The sequence below is a fragment of the Hoplias malabaricus genome, chromosome X1, assembly GCF_029633855.1.
Source record: "Hoplias malabaricus isolate fHopMal1 chromosome X1, fHopMal1.hap1, whole genome shotgun sequence".
NCBI classification, from domain to species: Eukaryota; Metazoa; Chordata; class Actinopteri; order Characiformes; family Erythrinidae; genus Hoplias; species Hoplias malabaricus.
Window position 1 is genome coordinate 11,979,903 of NC_089818.1, and position 21,147 is coordinate 12,001,049.

General features: G+C 42.6%; 1 protein-coding gene across 2 annotated transcripts in view; it reads left to right on the top strand.

Annotated features, from left to right (window-relative positions):
* The first annotated feature begins 497 nt into the window (after positions 1-497).
* Positions 498-21,147, top strand: part of LOC136675857 (histone H3.3A) — a 47,083-nt gene continuing 26,433 nt past the window's right edge. Inside the window, exons 1-6 of one of the 2 annotated variants that reach the window (XM_066652637.1) lie at positions 498-629; positions 897-1,000; positions 1,244-1,360; positions 1,548-1,716; positions 2,186-2,266; positions 4,349-4,471. In XM_066652637.1, coding sequence (XP_066508734.1) covers positions 542-629; positions 897-1,000; positions 1,244-1,360; positions 1,548-1,716; positions 2,186-2,266; positions 4,349-4,471 — 682 coding nt within the window. In that variant the 5' untranslated portion in view covers positions 498-541. Of the gene's footprint in view, positions 630-896; positions 1,001-1,243; positions 1,361-1,547; positions 1,717-2,185; positions 2,267-4,348; positions 4,472-7,706; positions 8,199-21,147 lie in introns of those variants that run through there. The other variant, XM_066652639.1, reaches the window with a different exon arrangement.

The window sequence follows — 21,147 nt, forward strand, 5'->3', positions numbered from 1 at the left end:
GTTGGGGAAATGGACACAGCTTTGACCCGGACTCATAATGTGAAGTGAAATAATGTGAAATAATCAGTGTGAAGATTATGACCTGTACGATTAAACAGATACAAAATGTAATATTTATACCTGGGACACTGGAGACTCTGTGGCACTGGGGACAGATGGCACGCCTCCAGTGATTGTCTTCTATGGGATATCAACACGCCACTGTGTCTCTCTCCCTCTCTCTCTTTCTATTTAGGTGGCAGAGGGGAAGATGGGTCCCCACGAAAATCACCTGAAATATAATCTGAACGGTTAGGGGTTAAACTTTCATCTGAGTTCATTGTCTCTCATTGTCCAGAAAAGTTCTATATAAATAAGTCAGTTTTTAAGGGTGTGTGTTTGTTTGTGTTTGTGCTGGTTTGTATGATGTGTGTGTATTTTCAGTGTTTTCTCTTTTGCAGGTCTGCATGCATTTGTGGTGTGTGTGTTGGTATGTTTGGGTGTGTGGATGTGTGGGTTTGTGAAGGCTGAGAGTGTCTGTGGTAGGGTCTCGGCGCTGGTCATGGCAGGGTGTGTGACCTCGGCTCTGATCAGTATTTGTCTCTACCTGCGCGCAGAAAGAGCACAAGACAGTCAGGATATTAACACAGGTAATAACAAAGGGGACAACCATTCATAATACAAGTAGCACTTTATGACCACGTAGTAATAAGGAGGGTCTTATCTCAGGTCTTGGGAAGGGGGTTTTGTGGGTGTGGGGATTAGGGCCAAGAGAGGTTAGTAAGGCTCAGAGTCTGAAGTTTATTCTTTAATTTCACTGCGAGGCTAGTGTTGCTTATGGACCTTACACTGGACCATGCACGGTTCCCATGAAGACAAGACTCACTGTGTTATTAATGTTCTGTGTTGTGGTTTAGGCAGTTTCCTGCTGGACTTTGTCTTTGGTCGGGAGATGGACCCTCGGATCGGAAAGATCGACATGAAGCAGTTTGCCATGGTCCGAATCGGCTTCATCGGCTGGGTCAGACAATGTTATATCAACATGCTTCCTTCTGTCCCTAGAACCGGGTCAGGCCCAAGTTTCTGCTGATGTTCAGCTGAAGCATACAGAACACATAAGAACATGGATTTGTGTTAGGATCTGATGGCTGTATGTTCTGTTCTGGTTAGGGCCTAATTGTTCTGTGTTTTATGCTTTGTGTTATTTACGACCTGATGGATCTATGTTCTGTGTTTTTGGGCCTGATGGTTCTGTGTTGTTTAGGGCCTGATGGATGTGTGGTACCTCTTGGCGGCTGCAGAGACTGACTCTCTCTCTGTTTCTCTGTTGCTGACGACCTTCTTCCAGATGGTTTACATCGTTGACTTCCTCATAGACGAGGTTCTCTTCACTGATCATAAATTACCTGCATATATTCAATTATTGATCAGCCATTGAGCCCTGCACTTGGGCCTGACACGGCTGTAGAGTCAGGTCACATGTGCTGTGTGCTCGCGTGTATTTTGTATTAATTTTACTGTGTTTGTTTGTTTTTATGTTTATATTTTTTGTGGATGTATTTTTTCAGGAGTCAGTTTTGAACACTAAGGAGTTCACAGAGGAACCCATTGGATTCTTGATGATTATGGGAGAATTTATCTGGATCCCATTCTTCTCCAGTCTCCCAGTTTATTTCCTCCTTCAGCATCCCAATCAATTCCACTTCTTGTCCGCTGTCCCCATTTTCCTGCTTTTCAGTAAATATATAAATAATATTACTCATGTAATAATTAATAATAAAATAATTTCATAATGTTCTACTGCTGGATTAAACTGGTGCTACACACTAAAGCACATGATATTCTAATTCCCTGTGACTTTAAAGTAATACTGTGTAATAATTTTACCTTACAATTACACATTCAGAATGATTGTGAAGCTCCATTGAGCTGTAGGGAGAATAGAGCCTTTTCTACTCTGGGGTTAGCACTGCAGAATCTGCACTATTTAACTTTTAGAGGAAACCCTGCAGTGACAATGATGTGATGATTGTGTGTTTGTGTGTGTTGCACTGGTACGAATGAATCAGACACAGCTATATGGTCATTGTGGTGGTGTTATTGCTGTGGCTGATGTTTGTGAAGGTAAACATGTTTATACAGTATATTCACCAGGTTTATCAGGCTTGTTTTACTGATGGTTCTCCTCTGGTTGTTTCCTGTGCAGATGCTGGGTTCCTGATCTATTTCTTGTCCAACGAAGAGAAAAGTGGATTCCGCAAATACCCAAACCATCCCTCTCTCAGCCGTATGCACTCTTTGTTTTTAATATATGCATTTACCAAAAATAAATACATGACTGAATAAACTACCTATATCTGAATGTAATGCAGCTGGAGAACAAACTAGTGCCAATAAAAACTGTGTCCAGAACACAGTCTATTTATAGACTTTAAAAATGCCATAATGAGCCAAGCTCCAAACCGATCCTCAGCATAAAGCAGGTCCTGGCTGTTGTATAGGCTTTCTGTTATTGCTGTAATCCTTTATGTGCTAGTACAGACCAGGCCCGTAATGGCTGAAACATGGAAGTGAACTCAGAAGTTTTTGGAAAGGAGTTCCGGGTGGTTTATAGCTACGTATGAACCCGTACCTCATAAAGTACAGGAATGCTAGTCATTATGTTGAGATGTAGGTTGAGATGTAGTTTGGTCGATGGTTTGGTTGGTGTCCTGGATTGTGAGTGAAAAGGTGTTAGTCCAAAAATTAACTGCCTTTAATAAAATGGTGCATGACTGAGCACCATGTGAGATGGTAGAGGAATAGCATCAGGTTGAGTAAATTTAACATCCTTTATTGATTATAATGATGACAGAAGTTCTAGAGTGAAAGAGGGATGGCATGACTGGTAATTCAAGTCCTCAAATTGCCGCAGCGATAAAGGGGTAGTGGTTGCACAACACAATAGAGTCATTAGAGTTGATCTTAACATGGCTAAGACCATTAGACCAGCAGGCAGTGGATTAGTAGCTACTCCTTTTCACATGTTCTTCAATGGTCAGGACGCCCACACAGCAGGTATGCTGAAAATGTATGAGCTACTGTCTCTGACTTTATATCTATAATGTGGACCAACACAGTAGGTGTGTGTAACACTGTGGGCTGTGAGTGGACACAGGGTTTAAAATTCTCCAGCAGCACTGCTCTGTCTCATCCACTCATAAGAGCACAATACACACTGACACATCACCACAATATCAGTGTTACTACAGTGCTGAGAATGTATGAGCTACTGTCTCTGATTTTATATCTATAATGTGGACCAATAAAATAGGTGTGGAAACAGGTGCTAAATTCTCCAACAGCACTGTTGTGTCTGATCTACTCATAAGAGTGCTACACACACTGACATATCACCACAATGTCAGTGTTACTGCAGTGCTGAAAATGATCCACCACCTAAATCATATCTGCTTTGTGGGGGTCCTGAACATTGGGTCAGAATTCTGAGTGAAATTCCAGAGTGAGTTCTGTGCAGTCTCTATAATCCAAGCCCAACCTTCACCTGTCTGCAGCCCAGAAATACCCCCACTCATCCACTTACCCTCTTACAATCCAGCTCCGCTGAGACACCAGAACACCAAGGATTGCATTTAAAAGAACTACAAAATCTATCTAAAGTGTGGCTCCTGTATCAGGAAATGTCATATGGTACCCTCCTGCTCTACAAAAATTGCTCACTTTCACCCTGGTCTTCAATGGTCAGGACACGCATACAGCAGGTCTGACTTAGGTGTTGGAGTTTTAAATCCCTCAGCATCACTGCTGAACTGAGAAAAGCCTACAACCAAACACATCCAGCAGACAGTGTTCTGTGTACACCAATGTTGGACTCAAGTACAAGCAACTCCACATCCTATCTGCTGTTTGGGAGTCCTGAACATTAGAGTGAGAAACCAGGGTGCTATTCCAGAGTGACTTCTGTGCTCTATGCTCTCTCTGTCATCTGTTACTCCTCCATCTCATGCTACATCTCTACACCAGAAGACACCAGAACAACAAGGATCACCTTAAATACACTACACAAACTTCCCCAAAAATCCCCTTCTATCTCAGGAAAGGTCATATGCTGGCGCGTTGGTCGTCTACCAGCAAATACTTGCTTGGACCCCATGAATTGCCGCTTGCGGCTATATTTTATAGCTTGAATTTATCATCTGTTTGTTCAGTCTTTGAGATATACTGACTACATCTAATCATACACTCAAAAATATCATCTTTACCAAGTCCTTGGTCACATGGCATATGAAATTATTCTTTTGAATTGATTAATAATATAACTTTTAATTAATATATATATATATATATATATATTCTGTTTGTAACACAGATTTTCAGACGATCCCAAGTCCATCAGGTCAGAACCTCTTGGTGTCTGGTTGGTTTGCCTGGGTCAGACACCCAAATTATCTTGGAGATATTCTGCTGACGTTGGCCTGGTGCCTGCCCTGTGGTGAGGACAAATATTATTGCAACACTGGGAATATGTGGGACAAATAATTTAAAATAATAAATTATATTCATCTCATATGCTTACACAAAGTGTGCTCTATATTTAATACAAGATTTTGCACTATGCAAGACAAAACATTTTTTAAACTGCAATCTGAGGGTTCAAGCACATGTCAGCACAATCACAGCACAATGAGCTCCGTCTGCTTCTCCAGGAGATGCTGAATTTGGCGGCCCAACTGCTCGATCTCCACGGTCGCCATAATCAGGAGAGAAGTAGTTATTAATATGAAAAACAACAATAAAATGGTAGTGGTATTAACAGTGAATTTAGAAAAACACTAAGTACAACTAACAAGGATAAGTTAGCAAAGTATTAACAGTAAAGGCTTTGGAATAGTACTAAACAGCAGCAAGCAAACAAACAAACTGAACGCGCGAACTTTCAGCCAGCATAAATGGCTATAGATCAGGATAATAATAATAATAATAATAATACATTTTAATTTAATAGCGCCTTTCTAACACTCAAGGACACTTTACAATTACAACAGCAAGAAATAAAAATAAATAAATTTATACATAAAATACAGGTAAAAGAAACGATTAAAATATAACACAGTTAAAAACATGGATCAGTTAAACATTAAAAGCAATCTTGTACAGGTGAGTTTTTATTGAGGATTTGAACTGTAGAAGTGAGTTTATGTTCCTTATGTCAGGTGGCAGCGAATTCCAAAGCCGGGGAGCAGAGCGACTGAAAGCTCTACTCCCCATGGTGGTGAGACGGGCGCAGGGGACAGTCAGGTGAATAGAGGAGGAAGATCTGAGAGTGCGAGATGGAGTAGTGACAGTGAGAAGATCAGAGAGATAGGGTGGGCCGAGGTTATGGATGGCTTTGAAAGTGAGTAGAAGGATTTTATAGTCTATACGGAACTTGATTGGGAGCCAGTGGAGTTGAAACAATACAGGAGTGATGTGGTGGAATGAAGGGGTTTTTGTGATGATACGGGCAGCTGAGTTTTGAACCAACTGAAGCTTATGGAGAGATTTGTGTGGAAGACCAAAGAGCAGAGAATTGCAATAGTCAAGGCGGGAAGTCACGAGGCTGTGCACGAGGATGGCAGAGGTATGTGGTGTGAGGGCAGGACGAAGGCGACTGATATTACGTAGATGAAAGTAGGCGGACTGGGTAATTTTATTGATATGTGATTTAAATTATAAAGAATTGTCGAGGATGACACCCAGGCTTTTTATCTGAGAGGAAGGGAAAACAGATGTGTTATCAATATCAATTAAGGGACTGTTAGTTTTTGAGAGTATTGATTTAGTGCCAACAAGTAGAACCTCGGTTTTATCACTGTTTAGTTTTAATAGATTTGCAGTGAACCAGGATTTTATTTCTGTCAAACAATCAGTAAGGGTGGAGAGTGGGATGTGGACAGTGGGTTTACAGGAGAAATAGAGCTGGGTGTCATCTGCATAACAGTGGAAGCTAATGTTGTGTTTTCGAAAGATATGGCCAAGGGGAAGGAGATAGATAATGAAAAGAAGGGGCCCCAGAACAGAGCCCTGGGGCACACCTGAAATAACAGGGAAAGATTGAGAAGTAAATGATTTGATATGAACGAACTGAGTGCGGCAAGAGAGATATGATTTAAACCAGTTTAGGGGAGTTTGAGTGATTCCAATGGAGGAAAGTCTGTTTAGAAGGGTGGTGTGGCAGATGGTGTCGAATGCTGCACTTAAGTCAAGGAGGATAAGGATGGAGAGTAGTCCTGAATCGGCCGCCATAAGGAGGTCATTTGTGACTTTTATAAGGGCAGTTTCCGTGCTGTGTAGTGGGCGGAATCCAGATTGGAACTGTTCATAGAGGTTATTATTTTTTAAGTGATTGTGGAGTTGCGAAGCTACTACCTTTTCTAGAATTTTTGATATGAAGGGAAGATTAGAGATGGGCCGTAGGTTATTAAAATCAGTGGGGTCTGAGCCAGTTTTTTTCAGAATTGGAGTTATTGCAGTAGTTTTAAAATGAGCAGGAACAGTCCCAGTGGAAAGAGAAGAGTGTGTAATGTTGGTGATGATGGGGACTAGTGAGGGCTGACAGGCTTTCACTAGGACTGAAGGGAGAGGGTCTAGTATGCAGGTGGAAGGCTTTAGCTTCTGGATGATATCAGAGATATCTGAGTTAGTGGGAAGCTGAAAGGCAGACCAAGAATGAGCAGGAGGAGAAAAGTCAGGGAGCAAACTGGGAGTGGATTGTACATTAAGAAGGTGGTGGATTGTATGGATTTTGTCAGTGAAAAATGACAAGAGTGAGTTACAGAAATCAGTAGAGTACAGGTGAGATGGGATAGAGTCCGGGGCTTGGGTAATACTTTTATATAATGAGAAAAGTGACTTGGCATTACCTTCATTAGAGCAGATTATATCAGTATAATGATTTGTTTTTGTATGGATAATACATTCCTTATATTGTAACATGATTTTTATACATTTCCTTATGAACAGTTAGTCCGGTTTTCTTATAGAGCCGCTCTAGCTTCCGTCCTTTGGCCTTCAACCAAGGGGCTGAATTTGTGAAGGTTACTGACTTAGTTTTTAGTGGGGCTAGTGAGTCAAGTACAGAATGAAGACCAGTGTTATAGCGAGCAATAAGATCATCGAGGGTGGTTAGGTGATGAGTGTCAAAGATGGAGTTAATACTAGAGGAGAGCAAATCCAAATTAATGTCCTTAATATTTCGGAAAGAAATGAAGCGGGGAAGTTTGGTGACATTTAGTAAAAGACTGACATTGAATGAGAGGAGGAAATGATCAGTTATTGGGAGTTCATCAGCTGTAAGGTCCAGAGGAGAAACACCTGAGCAGCAAATTAAGTCCAGAATGTCACCCTTGGAGTGAGTGGGAGCATTGGTGTACTGCCGAAACCCAAAACCCTCAAGACAGCACATAAAATCTTTGGTGAGAGGGTTGTTTATGTTGTCCATATGAATATTAAAATCACCCAGCACGATGTTATTAGGTGACAGGGTTGACAGGTGTGTGAGTAGAGTGGCAAAGTCATTTAAAAATGTACTGTTGGGTTTTGGTGGGCGATAGATGACTGTAATTATGGTTGGTGTAGATCCAGACAGTTTACATGCAGTTAATTCAAACGAGGAGAAGGTAGGGACAGATACTGGCGAGACTTTCCACTTCTCGCTGTGAATTATCGCGAGACCACCTCCTCGGCCGGTGTCACGTGGTTTGCAGGTGTAAACAAACCCCGATGGAGTCGATTCATTGAGTTGTGTGAAGTCATTTGTTAATTGCCAGGTTTCTGTTAAACAGAGAAAGTCAAACTTACGGTCCGTGATGAGATCTTGGATGAGATGTCCTTTGTTTGTGAGTGAGCGAATATTGAGCGAATATTGAGCAGACCGAACTTGCCAATGGAGTTGGGAAATGATGTAGCTGGAGTGTTAGCCGACCGAGCTAGGCAGGCTAGCACCCTGTGATCAGCAATCCGACCTGTGTTGCATCGGGAACGGCGAGAAATGGACCAGATAGATTGTATTGCCTTTGATGAGTCTTCATGAACATTCCGATGAGACCCGCGGTGAATGTATCTCCGTCGAGGAGTGAAGACAACATCCGGGTGCAGCAGTAGATCTGATGGAGCAGCAGACTGACTGAATCGGAAACGGAGAAGCTCAGCAACAGAATACCGCAGCAGACCCATCACAGGTTTGTGAAATATCAGTAGTCCAGGCAGACAATGTGGGCTTGCTTAAAATATTTAAAAGATTAGGAGAAATAAATAAAACTAGCAGTTTTTCGGGTGAGCAGCGGCAGCAAGTCGCGCCAGCGTTCACTCAGCCCTCTTAGTCCAGCCCTCTTCGCTGGCACATATGTTAATGAAAGTTAGCATTCTTCTTAGGCACATGATTCTGTGGAACCCATTCAAATGCCATATCAATTAACCCATAGGGGGCACTGTAAAATTCAAAAATCTGTTTCTCAGCCCCTGATGGTTCTAGTGAAATTAAATCTTGCATGAGGCATCTGTGAGATACCTGTTGACAAGTCCATTAAAGGCAACACAATCAACTGAAAAATATGGCCGCCATTAGCCAATTACTTTATAACATCCACTTGGGAGACATAACATAGCCCAACCATCATGAAATATGATAGGCTTATTTATATCCTCATTTTCCCTTCATGGATCAGATCCTTGTGGTGGTGGAAGGGCTTGTGTGGTCTCATGACTTCCAGGGCTATGTTGTTGGGAGCTGTTAGCTCCCAGTAGGGTCTCCCATGCGAACAGGTCTGTAGTGAAGATCCAGACAAACATGATCAAAGAAGCATCCCTATGAGTACAACCATTAGAAGTAAGTGTACCCTGACTGGGAGAGGGTTACAGGAATGTACCCCTGGAGCCAGGCCTTGGGCTAGTGTCCGACGGCAAGCGTCTGGTGGCTGGGCTCATATATTTGTCATGTAACTCGGCCGGGCTCAGCCTGAAATGGCAGTGTGTGAGGATCAGGTGGGCTCACCACCTGCAAGATCCAGAGTAGGGGTGCAGTTTAGTGCCCATCGAGCACAGAGTGGGGCCCTTGGCATTGTGGAACTTGTCAGCAGAAACTGGTTCTTGGTATGTGGAACGTAACTTCACTGCGGGTAAAGAGCCAGAGCTTGTGCGTGAGGTTGAGAGGTGCCAGCTAGATATAGATGGGCTCACCTCTGCACACAGTGTGGGCTCTTGAACCAAACTCCTCGATAGGGGTTGGTCATTCTCATACTCAGGAGCTGCACAGGGTGAGAGGCGCTGGTCGGGTGTGGGGATACTCACAAGTCCCCGGCTGGCGGCTGTACAGCTGGAGTTTGTCCCAGTAAACAAAAGGGGCGCCTCAATGCGGCTCTGGCTTGCAGAGTGGAAAGTATGGAAGCAAATCTGTCTCATCAGATTTTGAAATATTACCACCTTTGAATTTGTAGCACTGATTTTATTTTGCACTGAAATTATGTATCTGAATTTGTTTTGCACTGAAATTATGCATCTGAATATAATTGCTCTTAAATAGAACTCCTGAAACAGTGAAAACATTTTCAAGAACATGTTTTCACTGTTATTTATAAAGGTTAACAAATTCAGATAAAAAAAAAATTCAAGGTAAAAAAAATCAAACAATATATTTCAAAGTTGCTCAAATTCGACAGATAAAATTCAGATACCAAAATACGATTTACAAAAAATTCAGAGTACACATCCGGGATACAAAGGATGAGCAATCGATTCATTTGAATTTTCTCTTTCACCTTAAATGCTAGTTGCATTCTGTCGCCGCTAGATGGCAAAATACGAACACCACTTCCATACCGTGGAAAACCTACACGTTAAGCTTCCTTCCATGGATATTATCTCTTTATTTTCAAAATGTCTCAAAAATCTGAAAGCCTCACTAAAGACACAATATAACAGACTTTTGATATCCTGAATATGAAGAAATTTTACTGTGAAACATTTTTTGTAATGGCCCTGTGAACATAGCATGTGATATGACAGAATATGTGGAAACATGAACTTTGGAGTATATGTCCTATGGTATTTTTTTTTAATTGTCAGATTATCAAGAATCTGTAATTGATATTACAGAAGGTGTAATACAAATATAATATCCCAAAGTGCAGAGTTTAATTCATAAAGTTGTGTTTGTTTAAACATTGAATGTCGGTGTGTATATTAACAATGTCTGGTTATTTCTAATATTATTATAAATATTTATATAGAAATTTGTGTTTGTAGATTATTTATTTGTTATGTGGTGGAAAATTATGACAGAAAATAAGACAGCTCTTTGAGTCTCTGAGTCGGCATCAAGTGATATCGCAAATTATATTAACGACTAGAGGGACTTGCGGGCAACGCTGTTTTTCACCTCTCTGCTGACCATTTATGATCAGCGTCTTTTTATACATGGAAAACCCTTTGAAGTTCACCATCTGTTCGCTCTTTTACATTTCAGTCATCTTTCACTGTATCCTGTTCCCAAAACTCAGAGTTTCCCACCATTTGTTTTCCCCTATCTCCTGTATTTCTAACACCATTCCAGACGTGCCCTGTGCCTCCCCCTCTACCTCCTTGGTCTGGAGACAAAGGGAGTTGATTGACACAGAGAATTAGGAATAAAACAATTTCAGTTTACACAAGCATGCGTGGCCATTGTTGATTAAATATCTCTATTGATTATGAATCATTTCTATAAACAAATTTCCATCACAATTCCCTCCTTTGATTCTTAATCAATCATTTTTACAGATTATCTTCATCAAACAAATGTTCCAGCCCATCTACTTCATCAGGTTTAGAGTCCTTTGTGATCTGCAAGAGCTGGTATCTCGCTTGAACATGATGAGACAAAGTTTCGTTCACGTTCTAGTCCTTTTGGGGTACCCTTAAGGTTTTTGTTTCTTCAGGTGAGGTTGGTGAGGTCTTGCAGTGAGTATGATGCACCCACGTCCCTCGTCCTGCCACTTTCACGGCCGTGTTGGTCACTAGGAGCACCTGGTGTGGTCCAATCCACTTAGGTTGGTTCCACCTTCGTCTGCGGAGGTCTCGTATCAACACCCAGTCAACTGTCTTGTGGTCGTGGAAGGGCTGGTCGGCTGGTTGCGGCAGCACTGCTTTCACCTGCTTAGATATGGGCAGAAACATCTCGAGATGAAATACGTTGTGAGAGAGTGGGTCAAGCAACTGATTATCAAGTGGAGGTAGACCTAACCCCGTGTTGGGAGGCCTGCCAAACACTATCTCAAAGGCACTAAGACCAGTTCTTTTCTGTGGTCTGGTTCTGCTTTGCCAGAGGACCAGAGGGAGACACTTAACCCAATTAAGGCCTGTTTGTTGTGTCATTTTGCAAGATCATTTTTTAATGGTTCCATTAACACTTTCTACTGCCCCAGCATCGGTGGTACCCATTTCTAGGTACTTACTTAGACTAATTAGGCCTGTATGTACAAATGGAGTGCCATTATCACTTGAGACGCGTTGTGGCAGGTCCCATCTGGGGATTATTTCTCTGAGGAATGTTTTGGCTACTGCCTCGCCATCTTGAATACCTGTGGGAAACGCTTCAACCCATTTACTGAACATGCATACACAGACCAAGAGAAACCGCTTTCCTTCTGCTGGTGTTAGCTCCACAAACTCAATCTGCCAATGGAATGGCTCTGTTGCTGGGGGGTGACCTACAGGTTGTTGCGACAGGGGTTGTTTGTGCCTGTGTGTGTTTTGTGCACACGTGAGGCATGTTGAACAAAACATTTGGATGAGTGTAGAGAGTCTGGGTGCATATCAATGCCTGGGTATCATATTTTATCATTCCCTCCTTTTGCTCATGTGACTTTTCCCATGAGCAATAGCAATTAACCCTTTCATGTATGTTTTTGGGAGACATGGTCTGTTCGTTGCAGTGTGTATCCATACATTATTTTGCTTAATGCACCCTGATTTGGACCACTGAGCTCGTTCTGCTCCAGTGGCAGTGGATTGAATAGCCTGCAGAGTGGGTTTCTCTTGATCTGTTACAGGAAGTTGTGTGGCGGCGACCGGAGCTGTGAAAGCTGTGTGTTTAGCTACATGAGTTTATAATTATCCCATGCCATGTCAGGTTTCATGTGGTTTCACACGCATGCATATCTAATAAATGTGATATAAATGTATTAATCAAAATGTGATATATTGATTTCTCAGTTATCACATGTTCTAAAATATGTTAAATCAGATCTTATATTAAACACATTGGTTGGCTGAAATCAATAATGACTCAATTCATATCAATAACCATTAATCACACTGGGGATAAAATGAATCTCATTGTTAATAATCATTTTAAAATCTCAAATATTTAGAATAAAAGTCAATCAAACCATCACCAAACTCAACAAATTCGATGATAATTAATGAATCAATTTCAACAAGTTGAAATTTGAAACAAAGTATCATAAACTTAAATGAGACAAATGTAAGGTTCAAGTGAATCAAATTGTCACCTCAATGAATCAACTCAGTGATTCAATCTGAATCAAACCAATGACTCAAATGTAAGGTTCAAGTGAATCAAATTGTCACCTCAATGAATCAACTCAGCGATTCAATCTGAATCAAACCAATGATTCAACCGAATCACCTTATCAAATGAATCCCGCTTTTTTGTCGCGCAGTGGCCTCTATGCGGCAAAATAGGGATTTTTAATTTTTTATTATTATTTTTTATTTATATAGACATGTTTGCATACAGTCTATATAAATATATCTATACGTCATGCTAAATGCATATATATATTTGCACCAGAGTTCTGGGGTATTCCATTCAATCTTAGGTAATCCCTTGAAATCACATATTTCAGATCAGCCAATCTACTGTAGAGAGTACTTCCCTTTTCACTGTGTCAGTGGGTCCCATCTCAGCGTGTCCTGCCTCTCTGTCGCCCATCACTTCTCGCAGTGTGCTGTTTCTGGCTTTTCTTCCTACTGAGCCTATTGCTCCAGGTAGTCTCTGAGCATCGATTCACCCATGTATCTTTCTGAAACACGTTTGGCTGGAAAGTTGGCCCATTGCCTGCAAATCCTCTTCCTCTGTTTTGCCCTTGAACCCTCTTTGTCCTCTTCCTCTGTCTCCTTCACGTGAAACGTTGGTGGGGGTGGGGGGGTCGCAACTTGCTTGTACCATCGTCAACTTGCCGTTTTCCGTCGTCAACTTGTTTTTACCATCATCAACTTGCTTTTGCTTTTACCATCATCAATTTGCTTGAACCAAAGTGTCTGCCCGCTTTCTTTCTTTTTTTTTTTCCTTATCTCGTTCTCTGTCGGGCGACATGACTTGCAAAAATCCTCTAATTCTTCTCTGAACTTCCGTCCTCCTACTTGTAGGGGGTCGGACAGATCAGAGGTAACTTCTATCATGTCCTTTTCAATCCAGTATCAATGTACTAACAGGGGTTTTTCTGGGCCAGCTACCTATTTCCCGCTGCAGATTGACATAGGGGCCGGGTGCTGGATGCGGGTCAACTGAGGCCTGGTGCTCCGGTGGGTGGAGGTGGTTGCACTGCCACTTGCTCAGGTGCTGCTGCGGCTTGGCTGTTCTCTGGTGCGGTTATTTTATCTGGATTCCATTTCCATGGGTGAAGTCACTGAGGTGGTGAAAATGTTTTGCAGTGGCAAAGCTCCAGGAGTGGGTGAGATTCGCCCAGAGTTACTGAAGGCACTCAATACTGTGGAGTTGTCTTGGATGACACACCTATACAATATTGCATGGACCTCGGGAACGGTGCCTTTGGATTGGCAAACGGGGTTGTGGCCTTATATCGACTCCTGTTCTTGATATCCATGGACAGGGTGGCGAGGCATAGCCTGGGACAGGAGGGCTTCCGTCGAGGGGCTCAGGAGGTGGCATTTGTTTTTTTTTGCGGACAATGTTGTTCTTCTGGCTTCTTCGCATGGAGGCCTCTAGCATTCACTTGAGCAACTTGCAGCTGAGTGTGAAGCATATGGAGAGAGATTAGTCTCAAAATACTTTACAAATGCCTAAATGTTAATCCACAAATTAAACACAAGTCACAAATATGTTTCACTATTCACAAATGAATACATCCCAATCTGTCTCACGGTCTGCAGTTTGTACAAATACAGTCACATTCATAAATATATATTTTTGGTTTTCATAGATATATCACAATTTTATGTGAAAATAAATATATTTGTTTAAATTTACATTGCAAATATTTGGAAAGTCGAAGTCTCAAATTAGAATTTTTTTTAATTGTAGTATCTGCATTTGTGGATCAAGTCATTTACGTGTTTTCCGTGATGTGCATTTGTTCATTTCCTCTCACGGGTTTTGGATTTTGAGATTTTCCTTTCGCATTTTACCCGATCCAAATACAAATACAGCCTGATCCACAAATGTCGCCAGCAGGTGAACAACCTACTGCGGACAATTTCACATATTCATGTCCATTATAAAAGTGGATAGTTTTTGTTCAAGTTTATGAAAGTTTGAAAAATGGGCTTTCACACACATGTTCAAACTTGGTATTAAAATAATCTGTGGAATCTCAAAGTAAATAGTTATCAAAAAAAAATTGGAGAGGAGACAAACTCCAAAAATATACAAAATTCTTGAGAACGAAAATCAAAGGGAACAAAATGACAAAATGGAATGACAAAACGACAAATGAATAGAAGTAAAGAAAGAATAAAACTCAAACCAAAAAATAAAGTTCAGAACGGGAATCTATCACCCGCGAGTAACAATTACGTGAGAAGCAGCTAACAAACCCGTTGTGCCACCAGGAACCTTATAACTGCTTTCACAACAAAAGGGGAAAGAAGAGAGCCCAATAAAGGCGAGAACTAAACTTCAAACAATTTTTCCCAACAGGTAAATTATCTCCAGGTGGGATGACCACGGTGCAGGCGGTCCCTTACAGGACCTTAAATGGTCCAATGTATTTGGGCGCCAATTTTTTATTGTGACCCTGAGTGGGAGATCTTTGGCGGCTAACCATACACTCTGTCCTGGATGAAAAAACGGCCTAGCTGACGTCGCCGTTCTGCTAACGTCTTGCGAGAAGCAGACCGCTCCTGTAAGGTGAAGCGTGGTCAGGGAATAAGGGAGTTAAATATCCAAACTGGCGGCACGGTGGTGCAGCAGGTAGTGTCGCAGTCACACAGCTCCAGGGGCCTGGAGGTTGTGGGTTTGATTCCTGCTCTGGGTGACTGTCTGTGAGGAGTTGGTGTGCTCTCCCTGTGTCCGCGTGGGTTTCCTCTCTTCCCTGACCAAGAGACTGAAACTGATGTCCCTTCGGCTGCCATCATCGTACGTTGTTTTGTGGCGGCGTGCACACTTCACCTTACAGGAACGGTCTGCTTCTCGCAAGACATTAGCAGAACGGCGACGTCAGCTAGGGCCATCTTTTCATCCAGGACAGAGTGTATGGTTTCCTCCCACAGTCCAAAAAACCCACATTAGCAGGTGGATTGGTGACTCAAAAGTGTGTGTGTGTGTGTGTGTGTGTGTTGCCCTGTGAAGGACTGGCGCTCCTTCCAGGGTGTATTCCTGCCTTGCGCCCAATGATTCCAGGTAGGCTCTGGACCCACCGTGACACTGAACTGGATAAACGGTTACAGATAATGAATGAATATCCAAACTGACACTCAAAGGGGGACATACCCAGAGATGAGTGCTAGAGCATGTTGTGAGCATATTCATTCATTCATTCATTATCTGTAACCGCTTATCCAGTTCAAGGTTACAGTAGGCCTAGAGCCTACCTGGAATCATTGGGTACAAGGCGGGAATACACCCTGGAGGGGGTGCCAGTCCTTCACAGGGCAACACACACTCACACATTCATTCACACACTCATGCCCACTGACACTTTTTGAGTCACCAATCCACCTACCAACGTGTGTTTTTGGACTGTGGGAGGAAACCGGAGCACCTAGAGGAAACCCACGCAGACACTGGGAGAACACACCGACTCCTCACAGACAGTCACCCGGAGTGGGACTCGAATCCACAACCTCCAGGTCCCTGGAGCTATGTAACTGTGACACTACCTGCTGCGCCATGGTGCCGCCCCGTTGTGAGCATATTCTGTCCACAAAAATTTATCAGCCCAGGTAGCAGGGTTGGTGGATGCCAGACACCGAAGAGACTGTTCCATGTCCTGGTTCACCCTCTCAGTCTGATCATTAGACTGAGAGTTATAACCAGAGGATAGGCTGACTGAAGCCCCTAGAGAAGCACAGAAAGCCTTCCAAAAGCGGCAGGAGAACTGGGGACCCCTGTCTGAAACAAGGTCCTTGGGAATTCCATGGTATCGCACTACCTGGTTCAGAATGAGTTATGCAGTCTCCTGGGCTGAAGGGAGTTTGGGCAGAGCAAGAAACCAGGCTGCTTTGGAAAACCTGTCCACAATCACCATGATGACAGTGTTGCCTTTGGCAACCCAGTAATAAAGTCCAAAGACATATGTGACCATGGGCAGTGTGGAATAGGTAGAGGATAGAATAGCCCAGAAGGCTTGGTTCTGGGTTCCTTGTTACGTGCACATGTGTCACAGGATGACACAAATTGTCGGACCTCCCTTGCCATATTAAGCCACCAGAACCGTCGTTGTAAAAATTCCAAAGTTCGGGTGGTCCCTGGATGCCCTGCAAAGGAACTTGTGTGTCCCCAGTTTATGACCTGGGTCCAGACATTAGCTGGGACATAGAGCCTGTTTGCAGGAACCCCACCTGGGTCTGGCTCAATTTGCACGGCTTTTCTGACTATCTCTTCAATCTCCCACCGTAATGTTGCCAAAATGCATTCAGGAGGGATAATCGGAGTAGACTGCAGTACAGGACGATCTTCCCACTGCCTGGAAAGAGCATCAGGTTTAACATTCTTGGAACCTGGACATAAGAGTGTGAAGTCGAAACGATTGAAGAACAAGGCCCAACAGGTTTTTATTGTCAGTCCAGACCAAGAATGGGTGCTTTACCCCCTCCAACCAGTGTCTCCATTCCTCAAGAGCCATTTTAACAGCTAAGAGCTCTCGATCACCCACGTCATAATTCTGTTTGCTGGGAGTCAAGCGATGGGAGAAATACACACAAGGATGGCGTTTGTGGTCCTCGCCTGAGCATTGGGACAGAACAGTGCCTATTCCAATATCAGAGGCATCTACCTCTACCACAAAGGGTAGGTCTGAGTCCGAGAGACGTAAGACAGGGGCAGTAGTTAACCTGTGCTTGAGATCTTCAAAAGCTTTCTGGGCTTCGTCAGTCCATCGGAAAGGGCCAGACTGATTTCAAGTCAACACAGTAAGTGGGGCCGCCACAGTGCCAAAATGTCTGACAAACCGACGGTAAAAATTGTCAAAATCCAGAAATTGCTGGACCAAGCGGAGAAAGGTAGGGAGAGGCCATAAATCTCAAGAAATGTACAACAGTTACATGGAATTGGGACTTCTCAAGTTTGACAAAGAGATGGTTTTCCAAGAGTAGTTGTAGGACCTGATGGACATGGACTACATGCTCTTTCTGAATATAAGTATGTCATCCAAATAAAAAAACCATAGAGACCGAGTGTCTCCTGCAGGACCTCATGGATGAGTCTCCGAACAACAGCCGGCACATTCATCAGCCCAAACGGCATAACTAGGCGCTCGTAATGACCTGTGGGGGTGATGAAGGCTGTCTTCCACTCATCCCCTTGCCAAATACGCACCAGATTGTAGGTGCTCCGGAGGTCTCATTTTGTAAATATTGAGGACTGTTGGAGCGCCTCAACTGCGGTGGCCATAAGAGGCAAAGGATAACAGTCCTTGAAATTAATTTCATTGAGACCTCTGTAATCTATGCAGGGACGTAGACCACCATCCTTTTTCCCCCACAAAGTAAAACCCTGCACCCGCGGGAGAGGTAGAGGGATGGACAAAACCCTGTGCCAGAGCTTCTTTAATGTAATCCTCCATGGCAACCTTCTCAGGACTGGCGAGAGAAAAGAGATGCCCCCTGGGGGGAAGAGTGCCAGGTTGTAACTCTATGGCACAATCGAAGGTCCGATGAGGTGGTAGTACCTTTGTTTTCTGCTTACCAAAAACCTCCTTGAGGTCATGGTAAGCGGTTGCTACTTTCCTTAAATCGATGGGGTTACCTAGGAATGTCCTAGTGCTGCCCAGGAATCCAGGATGTAAGCATGAAGCTTTGCAATGGGGTCCCCACAGCTGAATACACTTAGAGAGCCAATCAATTTGAGGGTTGTGCCTCTGTAACCAAGAGAACCCCAGGATAACGGGCAGGTCAGGGGCCCAGGTCAAGAAAAATGACAGTCGTTCTGTATGACAGAATAGCTCCTAGGCTCACGCACACCACATTAAGGTGGTGATCCAGGGAGGAGAATATATTCATGTGTGATTACTTATTGACCCAAAAGTTGGAATAGTGTAATGAATGCAGTGAAACTCAAATGATGCAAGTGTGCTACCTGATAGCAGTTGGCTTTGTAACTGAATCGTCTTGGGTTCAAATCCAGCAGCTGGTTGATGTGTTGAATTGAAGCATTTTCAATGCAAGATGTCAGGTGTTGAGCATTTCACAAGTGTAACCAAATCAGAAAAAAAATCAGTTAAAGCAAAAATAGTTGCAATGAAACCTATGGTGCCAAGTAGTGCCATGTCTTGCTTGCCCCCTGTAATCGTAGCTTGCGGCTATATTTCTTCTTATTACAAACCGGATTCAAAAAAATTTGGGACACTAAACAAATTGTGAATAAAAACTGAATGCAATGATGTGGAGGTGCCAACATCTAATACTTTATTCAGAATAGAACACAAATCACAGATCAAAAGTTTAAACTGAGAGAATGTATCATTTTAAGGGAAAAATATGTTGATTCAAAATTTCATGGCGTCAACAAATCCCCAAAAAGTTGGGACAAGGCCATTTTTTACCACTGTGTGGCATCCCCACTTCTTCTTACAACACTCAACAGACGTCTGGGGACAGAGGAGACCAGTTTCTCAAGTTTAGAGATAGGAATGCTCTCCCATTCATGTCTAATACAGGCCTCTAACTGTTCAATCGTCTTGGGCCTTGTTTGTCGCACCTTCCACTTTATGATGCGCCAAATGTTCTCTTTAGGTGAAAGATCTGGACTGCAGGCTGGCCATTTCAGTACCTGGATCTTTCTCCTACGTAGCCATGATATTGTGATTGCTGCAGAATGTGGTCTGGCATTATCTTGTGAAAAATGCAGGGTCTTTCCTGAAAGAGATTACGTCTAGATGGGAGCATATGTTGTTTTACAACCTGAACATAGTTCTCTGCATTAATGGTGCCTTTCCAGACGTGCAAGCTGCCCATGCCACAAGCACTCATGCAACCCCATACCATCAGTGATGCAGGCTTCTGAACGGAGCGTTGATAACAACTTGAGTTATCCTTGTCCTCTCTGGTCTGGATGACATGGCGTCCCAGTGTTCCTAAAAGAACTTCAAATCATGACTCATCTGACCACAGAACAGTCTTCCATTTTGCCACACTCCATTTTAAAAGACCCCTGGCCCAGTGCAAACGTCTGAGCTTGTGGAGCTTGCTGAGAAATGGCTTCCTCTTTGCACTGTAGAGTTTCAGCTGGCAACGGCGCATGGCACGGTGGATTGTGTTCACTGACCATGCTTTCTGGAAGTATTCCTGAGCCCATTCTGTTATTTCCTTGACAGTGGCATTCCTGTTTGAGGTGCAGTGATGTTTAAGGGCCCGGAGATCACGAGCATCCAGTAGAGTTTTATGGCCTTGACCCTTACGCACAGCAATTGTTCCAGATTCTCTGAATCTTTTGATGATGTTATGCACGGCTGATGATGATAACTTAAAAGTCTTTGCTATTTTACGCTGGGTAACACCATTCTGGTATTATAGCTTTTTTTCTTCTTCTTCTTTATCGCCGATAAAACATGATAGGCAAACCCAACCGTAAGGCCTACAGACTTCATTTTTGGTCAACAGGTAGTAAGCCCTCCCACAACTCAGGCGCTTGAGCTCAGCCCGATCGGCCTCATGGTGGCGCTATAGCGAATTAGAATGAGTTGAGGTCTGTATCTCCTTCCCCATGTGATGTAGAAATGAAATTCTTTCTTTCCCTTATTCCTCTGGTCAGACCTTACAAAAAAGCCTCAAGAACCCATAATCTCTGCCAACTTAGATTTTGAGCTAATTTGCACAATATACAAAATCACACAAATATTTCAGCACAAACTTGTTCCATGAAATTTACCCAATATGGTCATATGTGATATCAGCAGAATTCTAAGAACATTTAATAATTATCCAAAAAATGTTTTGGAATTTCATCCCTGCTTGGCTTCCAAACTCAAATATGGGGATGGAGCTTGCATTCCAATATTTAGACACAGCAATAACTCATGATACTTCACATGGTTGATTCCTATAGGGATTGGAAGACATAATTACATCGTGGTGCAATTGCAAGCCTAGAGGGTGCTATAACAACAACCAAAAAAAAAAAACACTGTTACACTTCACAGGATTGTCCAATTGACATGACAATTGGTATGCATGTACTGCGTGATGTCCTGAATCAGATTTGATGATGATTATATCATATTCGAAAAAACATGGCCACCATTGGCTAATCAGATTTCAGCAGTTGTTTGACGCCTTAAAAAGGTCCAATCATCATGGCACTTGAATGGTATGTCCATGGCAGCAATTCCTAAGCATATAAAATAATAACAATAACAAAAATAAGTATAAAAATAATAAAAATTGCTACTAATGGGCGCAATTCACATTTTCAACATGTAAATGTAATATCTCAATGAAAATTAAACATATTGACAAGAAATTTGATTTACAGTATACTCTGCATAATGTCTAACAACTTTGAAATTACAAATAATGTCAAAAACTGCATAGTTTTCCCTCAGTTGTCAGGTATGTGAAAATTGAGCTTTTCAAAGTAGTACCTGGATCTTCATCTTGTCAACAAACAACCCAGTGGGCACAGGTCAGTTGAAAAACATTGAGATGTCATCTTTCCCTGATGTCAGCTGACAGACAAAATATGGTTGAATGTGGACGTTTTTTTAGACGTCTTTTTCCTGACGTCCATGTGAC